Source organism: Sciurus vulgaris (genome assembly GCF_902686455.1).
Source record: "Sciurus vulgaris genome assembly, chromosome: 5".
In the NCBI taxonomy this organism is placed as follows: domain Eukaryota; kingdom Metazoa; phylum Chordata; class Mammalia; order Rodentia; family Sciuridae; genus Sciurus; species Sciurus vulgaris.
The window spans coordinates 110,730,308-110,751,120 of record NC_136465.1 but is presented as its reverse complement, the minus strand read 5'-3'; the positions used below and the strand labels follow the sequence as shown (position 1 = coordinate 110,751,120).

At 38.7% G+C, this 20,813-nt stretch overlaps 1 protein-coding gene and 1 long non-coding RNA gene across 5 annotated transcripts in view; one reads left to right on the top strand and one right to left on the bottom strand.

The window, feature by feature from the left end:
* The window catches only part of SENP1 (SUMO specific peptidase 1), a 47,259-nt gene extending 31,396 nt beyond the window's left edge, over positions 1–15,863 (top strand). For all 4 annotated transcript variants that reach the window (XM_079140693.1, XM_079140691.1, XM_079140692.1 and 1 more), the window contains 6 exons: positions 594–725; positions 10,718–10,921; positions 11,913–11,992; positions 13,007–13,091; positions 13,597–13,692; positions 14,816–15,863. In XM_079140693.1, the coding sequence (XP_078996819.1) occupies positions 594–725; positions 10,718–10,921; positions 11,913–11,992; positions 13,007–13,091; positions 13,597–13,692; positions 14,816–14,878 (660 nt within the window). In that variant the 3' untranslated portion in view covers positions 14,879–15,863. The remainder of the gene's footprint in view (positions 1–593; positions 726–10,717; positions 10,922–11,912; positions 11,993–13,006; positions 13,092–13,596; positions 13,693–14,815) is intronic.
* Positions 15,864–16,021: 158 nt separating this feature from the next.
* LOC306661634 lies at positions 16,022–20,161 on the bottom strand. Its single transcript, XR_013763915.1, has 2 exons — positions 16,653–20,161; positions 16,022–16,584 (listed from the first exon to the last, which is right to left on the bottom strand). It is a non-coding gene; the product is annotated as an uncharacterized lncRNA (long non-coding RNA).
* Positions 20,162–20,813: the final 652 nt, after the last annotated feature.

Sequence of the window (20,813 nt, the reverse complement as noted above, 5' to 3'; positions counted from 1 at the left end):
CATTATATACCTAGTAGACATAACACATTTATTATAGTTGCATTGGATTCCATATTTTATATTTTAAAAACACAGTGCTGGGGTTGTAGCTTAGTGGTGGAGCACCTGCCTCACGTATGTGTGAAGCTCTGAGTTTGATCCTCAGCACCACATAAAAATAAAATAAAATAAAGGTATTTATTAAAAATTTTTAAAAATGTAAAACAAAATTTCTAGGAAAATAGTATCTAAAATACACTCTATTGCTACCTTTGTGAAAGCTTTTTCTCAGGAAATCATTTAGACTAGAAATATAAAGCATAAGGGGAGGACTTTTCATAGGAAATTTGATAACAAAGGATTGTTTCAGATTTTTAGGAATTAATATAAAAATACAAGTACCTGTATGTTGTGCTAAAAAAGGGAAGGGAGAACTAAATAGAATGGAAGGAAGTAATCAGTGTTGGAATGAAATAGAAATCAAAATGTTAGAAGTAAACTGATTAACTGTAAATTGATAAAACAGTTGATTAATATATAGCATGGGGAATTGGTGAGCAGTATGTTTTTGTCTGCCACGTGTGTTTGATATCTGACACCCTTTGTTTTCCTAGGAAATGGAGAAAGAAATAAAGAATGTATTTCGTAATGGGAACCAAGATGAAGTTCTCAGTGAAGCATTCCGTTTGACCATTACACGCAAAGATATTCAAACTCTTAATCATCTGAATTGGCTCAATGATGAGGTAATCTTGAATTTATTTTGTATACAAATAGTAGGTGAACATTAATCAAGACATTATCTCACTATTTCTCAAAATGTGATCCTCTTATTACCTGCATCAGCATTAACTCACAGGCCTCTTTCTAAGTATGAGTGAATATGGTTGAGAGCTGCATTTTCTGCTCTCAGGTGATTTTTATGTAAAGTCTGAGAACCTCTGATTTCTTGTATTGAAAGATTTGAATCCTGAAGGAGAGGACATGTACTCACTGGTATTCTCCCTCTCTTTAAGGCACCTGCCCTGCAATTCACATCTTCTGAGCAAATATTTAATAGCTGATTGTATTGCAGCACGAAGGAATATTCTTAGATTTCTATTCAGGAGTCCGCTTCTTCCTTTTCTGCATCTGCTTGTTTTAGGTCACTTATATTATAAATGATAAACTTTCTCAAATAGTCTTTACTGGTACATGATATTTTAAAAACTGATGCTGAAGAAGTTTGATGTATTAGAGTAAAAAAGTTATTGCCCTCACCTTTTAATTCCAACTAAGAATATTAATTACATTGTGATTTTTAAACTGATCCTCTATTCCCAAACCTGGAGATGTCTGTTTTCTTTCAAAAGAATGTTTTCACACCCAAAGAAGAGAATTGGGGTTGGGTGTCTTTTCCTAAGTATCCATCTTTCTTAGGCTCAATAGGCACATCCTTGCCTGATCTTCTAGGGATTATTCAAGCTTCACAGCTATAGAGGACTTACAGATATGCAGTATAGTAAACACTGTATATTCTAGGTACCCATATCCTATTCTTGTATGCTGAAGACTTTGCAAGTAATTACACTGGAACATCTATTGAGCATTTAACTCATGTTAGGCACTGTTCTAAGTGTTTTATATGTTCTACTCATGTCAGAGTCACCATACCCTTGAAAGTAGATGCTATAGTTTTATCATCTCAATTCTATACATGAAGAAACAAGGCACAAGAAGGTTAAGAAACTTACTAGGTAATATAGCTGTTAAGTAGCACAGCCAAGATTCAGACCCAAGCATTGACGCTTATCTACTATATCATACCACCTCAGAATCTTAAATTGGATCCTGTCTTGGATCAGGTATATAGAATTTAGGAGTCATGTATCATGCCCAGAGTGCTAATTTTCTTTGGGGCCAGCTGCCCCCTTGTTTCTTCCATTCGTCAGTTTATAAAATAACAATTTCAGAAATTCTTTAGTCTCTGTAATATCCTTTGACCAAGAAAAGTATGGAACACATGATTCGATGCTGTTTTTAGGGAAATTCCCTTGCTGCTTTTAGCTCCTCAGATATTAGAACGTTGGATCAAATAATGGGGGAGAGGATAAAAGAGCTCACCAAATCAAAGGGTGAAATGAAAATCGAGACTAATCAAAAGTATCCACTGATAAATTGTTTTTGATCTGTGTTCTTTTGCCATTTTTGCCTACCACTGCTAGAGAAAATAGTTATTCTAAAGGGACTGTAGCCTGTTGTAAATTATGCAAAACCTTGTAGGGGGCAGCAGTGAGCCGGATATAAGCTGGGTTTTTGCTATTGACTGTAGCAGTTACCTCAGTGAGATCCCTTACAGAAGCAGCATTCATCAGGACATATTTTCCATTCCCTGGGCCCATCAGAAGCTGAATTTTATCAAGCAAAGTTAATGGAAATTACTTTATTTAGAGATGAGAATGAAAGATTCCTTATCTGTTTTACCTTATCACACCTACCTATAACTTCACAGGAAGCAGTTTTCTTCTGAGTTCTGAATAATGTTAAACTTAAAAACAGGTGCCAGTTCATAAGTCTGATGATGATGAAAGCTATTTTAAAAAGCACCATTTTCAAAGTGTTATACTTTTCAGGCTTTCAAAGTTATTGCCCTTGAGAAGTTAGTATTCTGAAGTATAAGTACACATCCTTAATTGATACTCATTTTAAAAAATTCTGTTTCTCAGTTGTGAACACTCAGTCTTTAGCAAGTAATTTGTCCTTTCCAATTCTGTTCTTTCCCTCAAATAGATACTTTTATTAATAATCATTTCTCTTCTTTTTATATGTCCTGTCAGTTTTTTAGTATTAAAACTTTCTTCGAAATAAAATGACTGATGAATTATTCTTAACATTGACAAGGAATGTAAGAGCCAGGAAATGAATCAGATTTTGTTTGTAAAAAAAATAATAAAATAAAATAAAATCTAGAAACCCTATATTTGGGCTATGTATAGAAAAACATTTGGCTACCCTTCCCCTGGTTGCTTTCCTGAAAGGAAAATAGACCTCAGTGTCTTTTCATATAATAGCCTTTCAAAAATTTTTCATGAATGGATTCATTTATAGGTGGATTTTGTTAAATTATGTATAACTTCAAAAGACTAATAATTGAAAGAATGGATGTTTTACCTTCACATAGGAAAATTAAATTTCTCAAAAATGGAATGTTGAAACTGGCTACCTTATAAATAATACAAAAAGAGGTAGAAGACTTATAAAATTGGAGACATGGTAAATGGGGATTAGGTCAGGAGATTAGTTATTAATAAAAATACCAAGTTAAAGGAAGGGGAGGATAGAGTAGTTGAAGAAAGGAAAATGAGCTACAAAAATAGATTGAAAGTCACAATCAAGAAACAAATATTTTGCCAAGAATGGTAGTGCACACCTGTAATCCCAGCTATTCAGGGAGGCAAGGAGGCTAAGGCAGGAAAATCATAAGTTTGAGGCTAGTCTGGGCAACTTAGCAAGAACAAAATAGGCTGGAGATATTACTCAGTGGTAGAGCACTTGCCTCGCATGCATGAGGTCCCAAATTTTATCCCCAGGACTTGGGGGGGAAAAACCTTCAAATATATGGAAATGATTTAGATAAATAGAACTAACTCTTGCTTCTGGTCACAATAGATGAAATGGCAAGAATCTACCCTTTCATCTTAACTAGAAGATGAAACAAAACATATGAAACAGAAATTTTCAAACACTGCATAACAGGCAGTACAGGACAGTCATGCCTGAAAGAGGGGAACTAAAGAGGATGCTACCTATAGTTTCCCTAGCTTACTGAAGTGCAGGGTTGGGTCTGGTAGATTCTAAATAGAGGAGCTTCTTTCAAGTCTTAGGTTGAATACTGATCTGGACATTTATGAAAAGATGCTACCAGGGGCTAGGAAAAGGATTGCCAGAAAGAAGGAATCAGAACAATCTCAGGGCCCACACAGGCACCAAGAGTAGTCATGTTCCAGCCGCTTAAAGTAGAAAAAAATCTCCCAAGTCAGAGGGTATATGAATAGAATCCTCATAAGAGTTTACAGTATCCAATATCCAATCAGAAATTGCCAGGAACTGTCCAATAATGTTAATAAAAATTTTTTTTTTAATTATCAGTTATACAAAGAGAAAGGAAAATGCAGCTTATGACAAAGGAGAAAACCAGTCACTACAAACACCCAGAAAGAACAAAATGATAAAATTAGCAAACAAGGATGTTAAAATAGGTATTAATTATATTCAGGAGAAGGTAGAGAAAAATGGAAATTTTGGGGAGAGAAATGGAGATATTTTTAAAAAGGTCCAAATTGAACTTACAGAAATGAAAATGTATCTGAAGTAAAATATATGTAAGCTGATGTTATAGTAGGTTAGACACTTCAGAAGAAAAGAATTTGTGAACTTAAATATATAGCAATAGAAATTATCCAAAGTTAAACAGAAAAAAAGCTGAAGGTAGCTGGGCACAGTGATGCATACCTGTAATCCCAGCTCAGGAGACTGAAGCATGAGGATTGAAAGTTTGAGGCCAGCCTCAGCAACTCAGCAAGGTTCTGAGCAACTTAATAAGACACTGTCTCAAAAAATTTAAAGGGCTGGGGAGGTGACTCAGTGGTAAAGTGCCCCTGGGTTAAAGCTTCAATACCAAACAAATAAAATAAAAAAGGCAGAATAAGGATGACAAAACCATCATCCCATCCCATATTGAACCATGGGACAGTATCAAGCAGTCTGAGCATATAATTATAATCTCTGAAAGAAAGGTGGAGACATAGGTGATGTCAGCAAAGTGTTTGAAAAATTAATCATGGGAGATTTCCCCAATTTGAAAACAGTTAACTGACAAATTCAAGAAATTAGCACACCCCAGGGAGTGTAATCAAATCAGGCAGAAGTACCACACTAAAATAATAATCAAATTACCAAAAATCAGTGACAAAAAGAAAAAATAATAAATGCAGCCAAACGCGGGGGGAATACATTAGGTATAGAGGAACAAAGATAAGAATAATACTGTTTGTCAGAAATCATATAGGTCAGAAGACAGTGTATTTACAGTTTTAAAATATTGAACAAGAAAATAAATTGGTCAATTTAAGATTCTATACCCAGTAAACACATCTTTCAAAAATAAGCTATACTTTTGCAGACAAATGCTGGTAGAATTTATTACCAGCAGACCTGTATTATAACAAATATTGCAGCATGTTCTGGGCTGGAGATGTAGGCTCAGCACATACAAAGTCCTGGGTTCAGTCCCCATTAGCAGTGGCGTGGGGGACAAAAAACATATTCTTCAGGCAAAAGAAAAATATGGAAATGTCATTCTACACAAAGGAAAGAAGAGCAGTGGAAATGTTCTTATTTTTTAATATCTCTAAAAGAGTTGACTAAACAGTATAGTGTGGGACTTAACATGTGTAGAAGTAGAAGTAAAATATTTGACAATCCTAGCACAAAGGAGAGGGCAAAATGAAAGTGTGTATGACTATTTTAAGATTTTTCCTTTCTACCTAAAGTGGTATAATGTTATATGAAGATAGATTCTGATAGGTTAGACATAATAAAAATCCTAGGGCAACCACTGGGGGGGGGGGGGACCAAAGATATAGTTAAGCCAGTAATGGAGACAAAATGAAATAAAAAATACAATCAAAAAGAAGGCAAGAAAAGAAGAAGATGCAAAGAATAAATAAGACAAATAGGAAAAAAAGAGTAAGATGGTAGATTTAAACTCAACCACACCAATATTAAATGTAAAAGATATATACCAGCACTGTTCAGTAAAAATATGTGAGCAACATACCTAATTCTAAATTGTCTAGTAGTAATATTTTAAAAATGAACTAGGTGAATTTTTTTTTGCAGGGGGTATGTTCTGGGCATTGAACTTAGAGGCATTTGACCACTGGGGATTGAACTCAGAGGCATTTGACCACTGAGCCACATCCCCAGCCCTATTTTTGTATTTTATGTAGAGACAGGGTCTCACTGAGTTACTTAGCACCTCATTTGTGCTGAGGCTGTCTTTGAACCCTTGATCCTCGTGCCTCTGGAATTACAGGCATGCACCACTGTACCCAACTGAAATAGGTGAATTTTAGTAACATTTTATTTGACACAATATATCCAAAATATGTCATTTGGGCATGTAGTCAATGTTAAAATATTAATGAAATGTTTTACCTTTTCTTTGAAATGTGGTATACTTAAAGTTTATCTCAGTTTGGATTAACCATAATTCTGGTGCTCAATAGTCACATTGGCTAGTGGCTACTCTATTGAATTGTCTGAATTAAACATCCAGTTAAAAGACAGAGATTATCAGATTGGATAAAAATGCTATCTGGTCTTGCTGGAGATTAAACTCAGGGCCTTGGGCAAGGTAGGCACATGCACTGAACTACCTCCCTAGCCCTACAGAAAAGCAGTTTGAAGGTTAAGACACAACTTTTCAGAAGTAAAAGGATGGAAAAAGCATACCATGTAAGCACTAATCAAAAGAAAGATAAAGTGGCCATATTAATATTACACTAGGTATATTTTCAGAGCAAGGAATATCCTCAGTGATGAAGACATTTTATAATTATAAAGAGGTTAGTTCATTCAGATGGCTTCACAGCCTAAATATGTACACACTTCAAGTACAGATTATGAAGCAGAGAAGAAATAGACAAATCTATAATTACTGTTGGAGCTCTCAACTCCTCTCTCTCAATACTTGATAAGTAGAAAATCAGTTAGGATATAGTTTGGGATAGGTGGGTAGATCCTATGTACCAACATGTTTACTGACTGAAAGCACTTTTTCCTCTACAACCCTATATACCCTATCCTATATGGAGAAACAGGATGACTACAGCATAAAAATAGGTTTTGCCTGCCTTTCTCTAAAACTTTAGCAGTAATCCTAATAAAATCCTAATAATTTGTTACTTTAATTTGCATGTGAGAAAATCCTATGTGCATGTACAAAGGGAACCCTGCCTTCTTGGTTTCTATAATATTGCATCAGATCTTTCAATTGAGTGACCTTTTGAACCATCATAATAGTCAAGTACTGCAGTCTGGTTAGTCTTTTGGCCTTGTGGTCAACAAGCCACAAATTTGATAAGCTGTAAATATAATTTAAAAATCTGAATGGAAGGTCAAGAAATAAAATTGAAAAAATAGCTTTTGTCCTCCTAAAAGTTTTCTTGGTTTCTCCCTGGGAGTACTGTCATGCTCAAAACTTTTAGAACGTAATTTCCTAAACTAAATAGAAGGGTTCAGAGTATAAATGCAGAAAAGGTTCAAAATCAATACTTTATCCAGGCATGGTGGCACATATCTTTCCCAGTGGCTAGGGAGGCTGAAGCGGGAGAATTGCAAGTTCAAGGCAAGCTTCAGCAACTTAGCAAGACTGCCTCAAAATAAAATTTAGAAAGGGGAAGGAGATGCAATTCAGAGGTAGAGCCCTTGCTTAGCATGTACAAGGCCCTAGGTTCAGTCCCCTTTACTTGGGGCTGGGGGTGAGGGAATGGAATCAAGACTTTACTGTTAGGGAATGTTGTACTTTAGATGCATGAGAAACAAGTTTGTTTGGTTCACTGGACAAGAAGGAAGCTGCAAATAGCTCTGGTCATTTCTGTCGTTGGAGTAAACATATAAAAAATCGACTCTTGAGTATGAAAATATTGTAGGCTTTTCCTTTAAAGAAACCCTTTTTTTAAAAAAAAACAAAACAAAACAAAAAAAACTTCAGCCTGGCACCTCTTCAAATAAAATCACAAAGAAACAAAGACACTATAAACAGCCCTCCCATCCCTAAGCAAGACTGCATAGACAAGTAGGTGCTCATGGCCAAGACTGTGAAGGCAGCAGGAAGGGCACTTTTTGGGCACCAGAGCCACAGTGAGCATATACAAGCTCATGTGGGCCCCAGAAAGGGTAACAAGTAGGACTAACATTGGCAGTAGTCTTCAGATGGTGATATAATAGCAGTAAGACAAAACAGTAGGCACAAGACTGATCTACTTTTAGCTTCCTGTTTCAAAGGGTTAAGATCTACTGGAGCTAGGAGAATCTTGTGTGAAGAAAGGACTCTCTTGCCAGTGGGAAAGAGGGGACCCTTGTCTTCATAAAATACAAGCAAATGCTGTGGCCATCACTGCTTCTCTTTCATCTTGAACACTGTGATCCCTTCTCTCATTTCCTTTTCCTTCATCCTCAGCTGTCCTGTGTGATGACATGTAGTATTCTTTCTGTCCTCTAATTCCTAGCTTATTTTGGGTATGATTATGTCTTAGCTGAACTATGGCAGTTTTTCTTATTTGGACAGAGTAATACCTGAAAAACTGAAGAGACTTGAATCTAAACTCTGTCTTAGATGTCAGATTACATATCCTTAGCTAATGGAAGGGAACACTGAGGTCACCAGACTCCCTCCTACTAGGATATATAGGGGAAAGGAAAAAGAACCCAGATTGCTCTTAGACTTAATTAATTCGTCAACTCTGGAGGAAGCCATTTGCCTCTTAGTGAAAAAACTTTGGTCGAAGGAGGATAAAAGCAGTGGAGGAGGAATTCTCAAAGGAAAGATACTGTGATAGTCAATGGCTAGTTCTCTGTTCTTGTTTAACTGTGCTAGTCTTTATAGTTCATCCTCGGGTGAGAGCATGTGAAACTCAGGCTATGTAAGTCCAGCTAAATTTCTTTAGTTTCTGGAACTCTTTCCTCCTGAAAAACAGGATAGCCATACATAGCATGATACTCATTTATGTCATCCTTCTTAGTTTTTGTTTTCTTACTTCAAGCTGATTCCAGATGTAGTACCTCTCTAATATGTACTTGAAGATATATCTCCATGACATTCATGTGTTTGACTGTCCTTACCTCTCTGCCTGATTTCCTTTTACCTTTTTCTTTAGTTTTTATTCCTTTTTAAAAGATAAAATCTGTCATATGAAAGGTTTGGTTTACAGTGACTGATGGGTCATCTGCCTATTCTCTTTACCCCTTGGATTGAATGATTTTAATCTCATAACATGACTAATATTTTGGGATGGGTAGAATGCTAGAAGATATCTTATCAGTCCCTTCTGGATAATTTTCTCTCACTAGAGAACATAGTCTACAGTTTAGAAGTCTGTGTTGATGGACAGATCCTCCTGCATTAGTAGCTGTTTTTACAACTGAAGGCATCCTTTAGCATTATACTTAGGCAGAGTTAGATTTAAAACCTAGATTGGAGTAATATGTCATTCTGATATCATTTTTAGATGACAATGATTATCATTATATGATGATGATAATTCATTAACATTATTTAAATCAACTGAACTCCCTAGGTAGCATCATACCCTAGGGAGAGAATTAGCTATAGCCTGAGTTCTCTGGGCTTATTGCTAGTTGTCAGAACTGTAGGCAGAACAGTGTCTTTCTTCAGACCTAGCTTCCCCCATCTCAGAGTCTGCCTTATGGTGTATGTGGTTTCCCTGCAATGCCTAGGCACCCTCATCTATAGGCCCTTTCTCTAGTCTAGACCACGCTCTGGTATGTTCCTGGCAGTGTTCCCTGCTGCCTACCCAGCATGTAGTTGCCTACTGTCGGGCAGTAGCTCATTTCTCTGGCATCCTGGTGTGTAAATATTTGTCAAAGGATGGGGGCATTTTCCCATTCCTCAAAAAGCATTCTGAAAAATATGCCTGTTTTCTTAGTCATATTTCTAAACTGTGGCTTAGTTAGTCCATTCATTCCTTGCTGTTCAGAGACATTGGCCTGACCTCAGCTGGCCACATAAAGTTAAGTAGCAGTAACTTTTGGCACAATAACTTTCAAACTTTAGTACCAGGTAGTCCTGGACCTCAAGAAACCACAGACAATGTAGTCAGTATTAAAAGAAGACATTTTTTCATAACAAAGAATCATACATCTCCAGTCAAACATGTTAAATTTTTTCACTCACACTTGTTTTTGAAGGAGTAAATGGAATCATATAGATTCTGAAAGAGACCTTTTTTCTTCATGTTTATAACTTTACTTTTAGATCTCATATAATCTAGGTTTTTATTCTACATCCATGTCTGCCTCCATAAAGTGACATTGCAGAGCAACTGTAAGTTTGTGTTTTCCTAGTATCATTAATGGTTTGTCTTATCACTTCTACTTGAGACCAGAACAGTTTGGTCTCTGCAGTATAGCTTACAAGGCTGAAAAGGCAGTCATTAGCCATGGAGCGCAGTGTTCTTTGTGCAAAATCAGGTAACCCTTAGGTAAGGTTTGGACTCTTGATCTTAGCTTCATTAACACTGAACTCAGAATTTATTTAAATTGCTCACATAGTGTCAATGATTGAAGTAACTGCTAATGTGCCTTAGTAAACTACTTGCACTCTGTCCTTTCCTTTTCTCTAAACCCCACCTATTAACATCACTTCCTCCTTATTTTCCAGTCACTTGACCTAACCCTCAGTTTTCTACAGGTCTGGCCATCATCAGCCCATTTGTGTCCTGAGCCATATTTTTGTGGCACAACATATACCCACACTAGCTTTTTCTGTTTTCAGTATTTTTAACCACCTTAACCCTCTCCCTTCTAATCAAAAGTTGATATAGGTAAATGAGGCTATTGAAGTATTAAATCAATTAGGAAACAATAACACCTGCTCTTCAACAGAGCAACTGCTTCTCCTTATGCAGCAGCTATATTGAGTATCTATTTTAACATGTATGATTTCTTCCCACAGATCATCAATTTCTATATGAATATGCTAATGGAGCGAAGTAAAGAAAAGGGATTTCCAAGTGTTCATGCATTTAATACCTTTTTCTTCACAAAGTTAAAAACGGCTGGTTATCAGGCAGTGAAACGTTGGACAAAGAAAGTGGATGTATTTTCTGTTGACATTCTTTTGGTGCCCATTCACCTGGGAGTGCACTGGTGCCTAGCTGTGAGTTACTTTTTTCTTTTTTTTTTTTTTTCCCCCTTTTTTAAATGTATTGTTTTATTTTCATATTTAAAAGTAAAGTAACTTTTTTTTTACCAGTAGAAATTGTTGGCAGATGTAGTAAATTCGCCTTGTAGTACCATCTTATTTTTGATAAAATTTAGAAGAAATCTACATAATTATAGAACATACAGAAGGTCATGAGTAGTAGTTCTATATCATCCCTTGATTATTGAGAGAAAGAGTAGTATTTAGTAATAGATTAGCTAAAAATCAGATCAATGAACTTCCTGTCTAGAGTGGAAGATAGTTAAACTTTGAGGAAAGCTGTAGACTTTCCTCTTCTGGAAATACAAAAGGGAGTTACAAGGTATCTAAGCAGTCTTAAGGCAGGGCATGGGGAAAAAAAGTGACTTCTTAATGATGCTGCCAACCCAGGTTCTGTAGCTATTATTTTCTGCCTAATAATGGCTTGCCTTGCATATATGGTAATGTAATGTTTTTTTAATGACTCTGAGAGCATGAGGTATTAGCTCATTGTTTTAATAAAAGTTATTTTATAGTCTGTTTTGAGTTACACTTAATAAGCATAAATCCAAAAGGAAATTGTCAAGGTAAAGAAACAAAACCCAGAATCTTTTCACCATTTTTCTGAAACTGTAAAAATGATCTTGACATACCCACCTTACATTTTTTTAAGTGCATGCTGTTTCTTTACTGTTGCCCATCCTGCAGAAAGAGAAAATAAACACCAGACAAAGGGTTCAGGGCAATAATGGGCCTACCAATGGATCTGCCCCAGCATAGTTCTATGTAAATAATCCCCTCCTCCTTCCCTCTGCAGATTAAGCATGATATAATACAAAGTATCAACCAAACTTCTCACTGTTCCACAGAAAGTCTGGGAAGAAGTTTCAATCCAAGGGAAGGAAAAGCTGAGAAAACAATTTTCTTTGCTTTATAAACACACAGATTTTTTTTTTCTTATCTCCAGGTTGTGGATTTTAGAAAGAAGAATATCACTTATTATGATTCTATGGGTGGAATAAACAATGAAGCCTGCAGAATCCTTTTGTAAGTAGGAAGTTGAGTATGGAAGAGTTTGGTGTTGGGTACATGCTGTTTTTCCATCAGTTAAACTCAGTTGTTTGAAACCTTCAGAAGAGTGAGCAGTAAATTCTTCATATTAAGTAACCTTAACCCCTTTAGCCATCTTAATCACCTTTATTTAAATCTAAATAAAATTTAATAATAATGTAGTAACACCAAAAATATGCCTTAATGGGGCAGTCACTGTCCTAGTACACTAAAATAGAATGGACATAAAGATAGAGATGCAGTCACTACCTAGAAATATTTGTGTGTGTGTGGTGCTGGTATTAGGGATTGAACCCAGGGCCTTAAGCACTCTACCAACTGAGTTATATCCCCAGCCCAGTACTTAGAAATCATTAATGCAGCCTCTTAATTTTTCATGAAGAAACCAAGGCTCACAAAGGTGACTTGGATTTGCCCACATACTAGTTTGTGACTTAGCTGAGAACTAGAATTCACATCTCTTTTTGCCCCACTTCTTTGTCTTTCTGAAACACCTAGTCTTTACTGTATTACTTTGATGGCCAGGAGAAGATAGGTTCCAGAATGGTGAGCAGTTTTGTCTATGTGAGATATGCATTCATTAAATTGTTGACATTGATTAAATTTTCACATAGGAGAACCAAGCCTAACAATAGTAAATAAAAACCTCTATACTGCTAGAGAAACATTTTATCCATTAGTTGAGTTTTTTTAAATCATATAAACCAACCATCAAAATTGTTTCTCAGCAGAAATAGTAGGTCAAAGGAGCCTGGTCATCAGAGCCAAAGGTCCTGTTTCTCTTGGGTTGACAGAGTTCATTGTGGGAATGGTGAGAGGCTGACTCAGCTCCAGAAGAAGCTCAGCAGTCCTAGAATTCCCTACCTAGCTCTATATCCTGTTCTCAGAAGAGCAGATGAAACTCTCTTGAGGATTGTCAGCCCCATTGTTAGACTGACACTGGCATTAAAGTTCCCAATAGCTTATCTCATTCTCTTCCATTACCTTTAGGCAATACCTAAAGCAAGAAAGTATTGACAAGAAAAGGAAAGAGTTTGACTCCAATGGCTGGCAGCTCTTCAGCAAGAAAAGCCAGGTACATTTCATCTTGATGTAGTGAATGTCCTAATAGTAGGCTACCTGTGGAGGAAAGAATTTTAGTGCTTGATTCCCAAGGACTTCTGTCTTAGTGACTAGTGTGACTTTAGCTTGATTGTTTGGTTCCTTGGGGAAGATAGATTAACTTCTTTGTGGAAAGCCTTGTAATGTGTGTATGTGGAAACAAGTTTTCTGAATGCCTAATTATTTTTCTGTTTGTCACTCATGTGGGAAACATTTGCTGATTATTTGGCCCTTGGGGAAGGGAACGGTTTTTATACTTCTAGGTGCCATCGAAGTCTGAGATATTCCATGTGATTAAAATGAAAGACATATACCTGACTGAAATGCTGTATTTTTTTTCTTTAGCTTCTGTTGTTCTTAATGGGAGACTGGTTCATCTGTTCAAAATTCAGGAAAACCTGTAAAATTTGTATTCTTTGGTTCTTATTTTTAATCAAAGTAGAAGAATAACCATTGCCTTATTTTTGTTGGTCTTTCAGGAAATACCACAGCAAATGAATGGAAGTGACTGTGGGATGTTTGCCTGCAAATATGCTGACTGTATTACCAAAGACAGACCAATCAACTTCACACAGGTGAGCTGGGCCTTCAGGAGGGAGCCCTAGGCACACCTTGTCTCCAAGCTGCCCCTAGGTGTTTTTCTCTCCACCTGCTCTCTCTGTGGACCGTGCCCTGACCGTTAGCATGCTTCAGGCTATGACTCATACCACTGGTAGTTACAGCCTGTGACACATCACATAGGCCACCTCCTGAGTGGTCACATATGGTAGCGAAGGAATCTTGGGTAAAAGCAGAACCTTATTCTTTGCCCATCTCCTCTACCTATTTCAAATCCTATAGGAAATGGAAAACTGGAACCTGAGCAAATTTTCTTCCATTTCCCTGAATTCAGTCTGCATCCAGGTTTTGGAGTAGGCTATGTCTTGATTTCTTAGTGTAATTTGTTAGTCTACCCTCTTCCCTGTCCATTTACTTAATGCAACTGGTCAGTTTTCTCTGAATGATTGGTCATTTCTGTGCACATTGTCCTTCAGAGACCAAAGGAGATTGAGACTAGAGAATATGTCTTATCAGTGTTTCCACTTGACTCTTTACTTCTGTTTGAATCATTGCCTTTTCCATAAGCCCTTTGTTCAAACCAGACTGAAGCTGGGCATGGTGGCACACACCTGTAATCCCACCAGTTTGGGAAGCCGAGATAGAAGGATTATAAATTTGAGGCCAACTTCAGCAACTTAGTGAGAACTTATCTCAAAAATAAAAAGGGTATATCTCAGTGAGAATGCCCCTGGGTTCAATGCCCAATACCAAAAATAATAAATAAATTAAATAAACCAAACTGAGCTTACTCTTTAAGGGTCCCTTAACTCTTTCCCATAAAAGGTTAAGTTTTTCTCTTTCAGTCCTCAGTCTCATTTAAAAATTCAACATAGAATACTTTCTAGACACCATTCTCAAAATTTTTGGAGACTTTTGGGGATTGATGATGCCCAGTATAACTTCTAAGGTTATAGAAATGGGACATAGCAATAGAAATAGTAGTCCCAAAAAAAAAAAAAAAAAAAATGAACAATTTTGAAAGACTAGATACACCATGAAAGCTATGTTAGTTGAAAACCTTGAGAAGAAAAGGAGCATGGGGAAAGGAATGTTGGATCTAGATAATTGAAAATTAAGGGTGTCTCTATGTCTCTGCAGCAACACATGCCATACTTCCGGAAGCGAATGGTCTGGGAGATCCTCCACCGAAAGCTCTTGTGAAGATTGTCTCTGTGAACAGACACCTGACTTTGGGGGACCAGCCCTTTGTTGTCTACAGCCAGAGACCTTGGAAACAGCTGCTCCCAACCCTCTGTTCTCATAATGCCCTTGATCCTGGACCAGGCCCTGGCGAGATGCATTCACAAGCACATCTGCCTTTCCTTTTGTATCTCAGATACTATTTTTGCAAAGAAACTTTGGTGCTGTGAAAGGGGTGAGGGACATCCCTAAGCTGAAGAGAGAGACTGCTTTTCACTTCAGTTCTGCCATCTTGTTTTAAAAGGGCTCCAGCCTCATTCAGTCCCTGATTAGGTAGGGGACTGAGAAAAGCTTGGGAAGAATCTTGGTTTCATGTAAACTCTTGTTGCTAGGCCTTATTTAGAAGTAGGACAGGGCATGGACAAAAGGTAGGGACAAAAACCACCAGCATACACATGCACATAAACATACACACTTGATTTTCAAGATGTGTGGTCAGGAATGTGACTATAAACTGGACTTCGGGGCACATGCATAAGTCCCCTCTTCCAGAACCCTTCCTATTTTTACGCCCCTTGTGAAATGTAACAACTTCTCTACAAGGCTGTTTTATCATCAGTAGCTTTGTCCCATCGAGAGGCACAGTATGCAAGCCCTAGGCAGACCCCAAAGTCCTGAGCAGTCCTTAAGAGCAGGCATTTACATGTGCTAACAACACATGCTATAGGGAAGACCCACCCAGGGAGGGGTCAGTGGAGCCACAAAGCCCCACTTCTACAGTTGCCTACTTCTGACCAAGAAGAAGGTCCTCAGTCTTTAGTATAAAACTCCAGTGTTGGATGAGTGCAGGTCTAGTTGGTCTGTGGCTAGTTAGTTTAAATATGTTTCTAACCACAGAGGATTTAATATATATATATATATATATATATACATATACATATATATATATTTCACAGGGAGATGTTTTTTAAAAAAAAGACTGAATGTGTTCACCATTTAGCCTGTAGATTTATTTTCATTTTTCCAAATTCCAGCACACAAAGATCCCAACCCCCCTCTGTGTAGGGGGCTTGTGGACTTCTTAACAGAATATTTTGAGGCCTGGATGAACTTTGGTTAGGGGTAGAGGTTATTAAGGGAGGTAACATTTTTTCAGCTGAAAAGCGGGTGGAATTTGGACTGATCAACTTGGGATTTAAAAACTGCTGTTCCTTTTGTTCTTTCTAGCATCTCTCCCACCCTCTGAGAGCTCCTATGGCTTAGATAGTGAAATGATCCAATGCCAGTGTCATTTTGTACTTACGTTCCAAAATAGGAACATTTTATACTTTTTTCTGTATTGTAATAGGTAGTTTTGTATAAAATCTTTTCTCCTCTTCCCTTGTACCCCATCCTTTCCAGCATTGTGCTTTTTCCGTGGGCTTATTTGAAAATTTTACTCTGTTTTATACCAGGCTTGTTTAGTACATTTTTCTATGTTTTGCCACAAGTTACAATTTGAAAAGAAAACTATTTTTTTTAAATATTCCATTGTTAATTGAATGTTACTGTTTCCACTCCAGCAACCAGTTGTCCTTTTTCATAATTGCCTGCCTTTTGGGGGGAAGACCACCTTTTGTGTTTGTTCTGTTCTCTCTCTCTCTCTCTCTCTCTCTCTCTCTCTCTCTCTCTCTCTCTCTCTCTCTCTCTCTCTCTCTCCCTCCCTCCCTCCCTCTCTCCCCCCCTCCCTCCCTCTCCCCCCGCCCTCTCCCTCTCTCCCCCTCCCTCCCTCCCTCCTTCCCTCCCTCCCCCCCACCTCCTCTCTCTCCCTCCCCCTCTCTCCCTTCTCTCTCTCTCTCTCTCTCTCTCTCTCTCTCTCTGTTTTCTATAGGAAATAAATAGCTTTCTATGTATGAGTTGCTGGGACCTTTCACGTTCTCTTTTAGAAAGCAATGGCATGCAGACTCACTGTGGGACTCTGGGAATATCGTCTGATTCTTGGTACTTACTGTATTTAAGTGACAACTTGAAAGGTGGCAATATGGTGTATATTTGAACTATGAATCAAAAGACTTAAGTTTTTCAGGCTCTCTCACCATTGTCTGGGAGCTCATAACAAGATAGTTCTCTGTATTTATTGTTTGTTTATTTAGATAACATCTGTCTTGTCTTCCTCAGAAATTTTTTGTACAGACCAAAGCAACAAATATTTATTGCCATGTATAGCAGAAAATGAAACCTGCAACAAAAGCACTTTGCAAAATATATAAGGAATTGCTGAGCCTGTCTGAACTTGCCCCCACTTTATCCAGTGCAGTTTTGTACAAAGGTAGAAGTTAGTGATCCTGAGGACACCCTACCATCCCAGACCTGGTAGGAGTGGGCCAAGGTGTGCCTCGGGGTGGCTCAGTAGGAACCACGTACAGACTTATAGAATTGAGCGTTCATCCCAGAGAGCTAACCCACAAGAGCAGGACTAGCATATGGAAGGTTACTTCTTAATTTGGGGCTGGGCTTTGATAACCAGGACTGAAAAAAGATGTTTCTGCATTCGTGACCAAAGGGCATGCTACCAAGATCTTGTTTAACTTGCTTTAAACTACATAAGGCTACTACTTTTCTCCTATCTTCCCCTTTCCCCTGTGCTCAGTGCTCAGTCACCTACTCCCCCTTAATAAGGAATACTTGAGGGATAAACATGAGATGCCAGATGTAGATCCTTCAACAGATGCCACAGTCCCAACAATCATTCCTGGACCCTAGACAAAGAAAGTCATACTTCTTGCCCATTGAAGAGCACATGGTGTGAGGCAGGAAGGCTAGTTTTCATCCTGTTTGTCACCTGGGACACTCTTGTTCCCAGAAATCCTGTGTAGGTTGACGGTAAGAGTACTTTTTCCTCGCCTAGCCTGCACACCAGTGTCAACTTATTACTCGAGGTAAGATGTACTTAACTCTTCTGTGTGGCATCAACTTTTTTTTTTTTTTTTTTGGTGGTGCTGGGGATTGAACCCAGGGCCTTGTGCTTGTGAGGCAAGCATTCTACCAACTGAGCTATATTCCCAGCCCAGCATCAACTTCTTAAGCCCCTATGATCATACTGGCATCTTCTACCCACTACCCCCAGCACTGTTAGCCCTGAGTTTTGGTGGTCCTGGTATAGAAACAGATGACTTGGAAAAGCACTTACCAACCCCATCCCACATCTGTCCATTACCACCTGATTTTACATGGTCCATGAAAGACTGTGTTGGGTACAGAATGGGTTGGCTCATTAAATAGCATGGGTATTTGTAATATCTTAACTTCTAGTCCTGTGCCATCCCTCTAGCTCTGAAAATGCCAGAGTAAGAGATGGATATATCAGGTTTAATCCTTTCTCTTGTTCCACTGGATGGGCCAAAGTGAGATGGAGTGAGATGTATTCTCTCTGGGAGATCACATACCCAAGTGAGTCAGAAAAGTATTACACTCTCAGGCCCTGTTAAAGAAGCAACATGCAGAGCTTGTTTAGTACAAGCTGGGAAAGGTGCCATATTTCCCTGCCCAGAAGCAATGTAGCCACAGCTTCAAATTCATCCCAGAATTTTGAAAGATATAAGACTCACCTCAGTATCCTTCCTGGAGTCTTGGGCCTTATTTCACCTATGCTGAAACCTAACAAATGTCTATGAAGGACATATAACTACCATTCTTTGGAAGTAGAGAAGGAAATGTGGTCACCCATTAAAAGGAAGGGGAAGTGACACACATCCCTGTGGGAAAGCAAAGAGAAACCAGGGAACTTTGAGCTCAAAGATGAACCTTGAGGAAATATTAGTGCATGCTTCCTCTCTGACCTGCTGGGAAGATGATGGGGATAATTCCAGTTGTGTGAGTGGTTGGACCAGATGTCCAGGGCCTTGTCAAACTCTAGGATTCTGAAATGGAATTAAGGGTTGTAATGGCCACCAGGAATAGAAACCTGTTCAGGTAGAGATTCAGGTCAAAATTTAAGGCCAAACTTAACAACTGGCTTGGTTTTAGAGTTAAGACATACATCAGAGTGGCCTTCCCTGGTCATGTTAACTTAAAATCTTATCTGGAGGTCTGTCAGGGAATAATATGGTTCCATATGGTGTTTGTACCATCATCTACCTTTTACATCAGGAATGAATGGAGATGTGATGCTATTGAGAACAGGTGAATAATTTGATGCCTTTTTTCAAACCAGGGGTGTAAACTGCTGCTTTCTGTCCTGCCAGGGCTGAGGTACAGGTCAAATCAATTAAACATTGGTTAAACAACCTCTTGTGGTCCCAAACATTTCCTCTCTGATCTCAAACCCCAATGCCCCATTCTGCCCTTGACAGAAACACTTCAATGCCCTTATGAAACATTCTGGCTCTATCCCAAGGGGCTTATAAGTATGTTTTCTAACTACACATCTTTCTATTTCGTAGTTTGGTGGGGGGCATTCTTTTTATTGCCAAAGATATTTATAGTCCTTTCTAGATTGAGACTGTGAGTCTGTAAAGGCACTTACCTGAAACTTACAGGGAATTCTGTAGGCTAGGCATTTTCCTAAGCATGTATTTAAGCACTGGACTTGGGGGACCCTGAAGGATGGAATGAAGAGAGATTTGACCAAGGAAATAAAAGCCACCTGTGCTCAGGGTCTCATATTCGTACAGTGTAGTTTGGCTGATTTGGTAGGCTAAATGGACACCAAGTGATGTCCTTGTTGAAAAGTCAGATTCAAGCACACAGTGCACAACAAATTGGAAGTAGATGGTAGGGCAGAGGTGGAGATTAGTCAGGGATGTATTACCTTTATCTGCCCATCTATGTATGACTCTCCCTAGTTTTTAAAAAGTTGATTTATTTAAAAATAAATGCTGTGGATTTTGCTTCCTTGCTTTGACTGGAAATTCCCTGGTAAGGACTGGATGTTTGTCTCTCTAAGACTGTCTCTGTGACTGTTTTTTCTGTCTCTGTCAATGTCTGTCTCCTGATCGGAGCTGGACCAGTGATTGGATCCTCCGTGTGGTCTGGATTTCTGAGTCCACCCCTTAACCAGGAGTCTGAATACTGTTAATTCATTCATTTCATTCCACATACCTGGAAGTGAAGCCCGGAACGCAAATAACATGCAAATCTGTGACTTTCTGGCACTTTTAAAAACCAAACCTGTCTGGAGCCTGCCAGAGAACCCTCCTGAGGCCAGCCATGCCAGTCAGGACTTCCAACCCCTGGCTGACTGCATCCCTTGTCTCCTTGATCCTCTCCTGCACCCCACTCCCCTCACCATATCACCAAAGTGCTTCCCACTGCTCTACCTGTAAAATTCACATGCACAAGAGTAAAGCATAAATACCAGCTTCTCAAAAATCTGTGATGGAGAAACATTCTATCTGGGTTGGGTTAGGAGAGAGCCCTTCTCCCTGGGATGTTTTTGATCTCTAACTCTTTCAGGCATGGTAAAGATTTTTCAGCCCTGTGACAATGGTTGGAGTATGGAGGGAAAACTTCAGGCCACCCTTTTATTCTAATATCTGAATGTGCTTAAAGGTAGCTGAAGATCACCTGGGTCTGCTCTGTCAACAAACAGAGAAAAGACTCCCCCCCAAAGCAGGGACATGCCCCTAAATGTGAGTCTTCTACCTCTCTTCCATGACTCTTTGGGTGCCTGCTCTGGTCTTGGCTCTGCAGAAAGGTTAAAGGGAAAGGTGGGTACCTGTTTCTTAAGAAACACCTGACATCTTCCTAAACCCCAAGAAAAATGTTTTACTTCCTCGCTTACAGGTGCCCATTTCCTGTCAGCCCATCACCAGCCAATGATCTACACCAATGATGGCCTGTCAGGCCCTGAACAGTTAGCCCACCACCTCTCCAGCAGCCACCCACCCCTCCCCACTGCTGCTCTGTCCCAGCTACCCTGGCCACTTTGCTGTTGTTCTAACAAGCCCAGCTGCTTTCACCTCACTAAGGTCAGTCT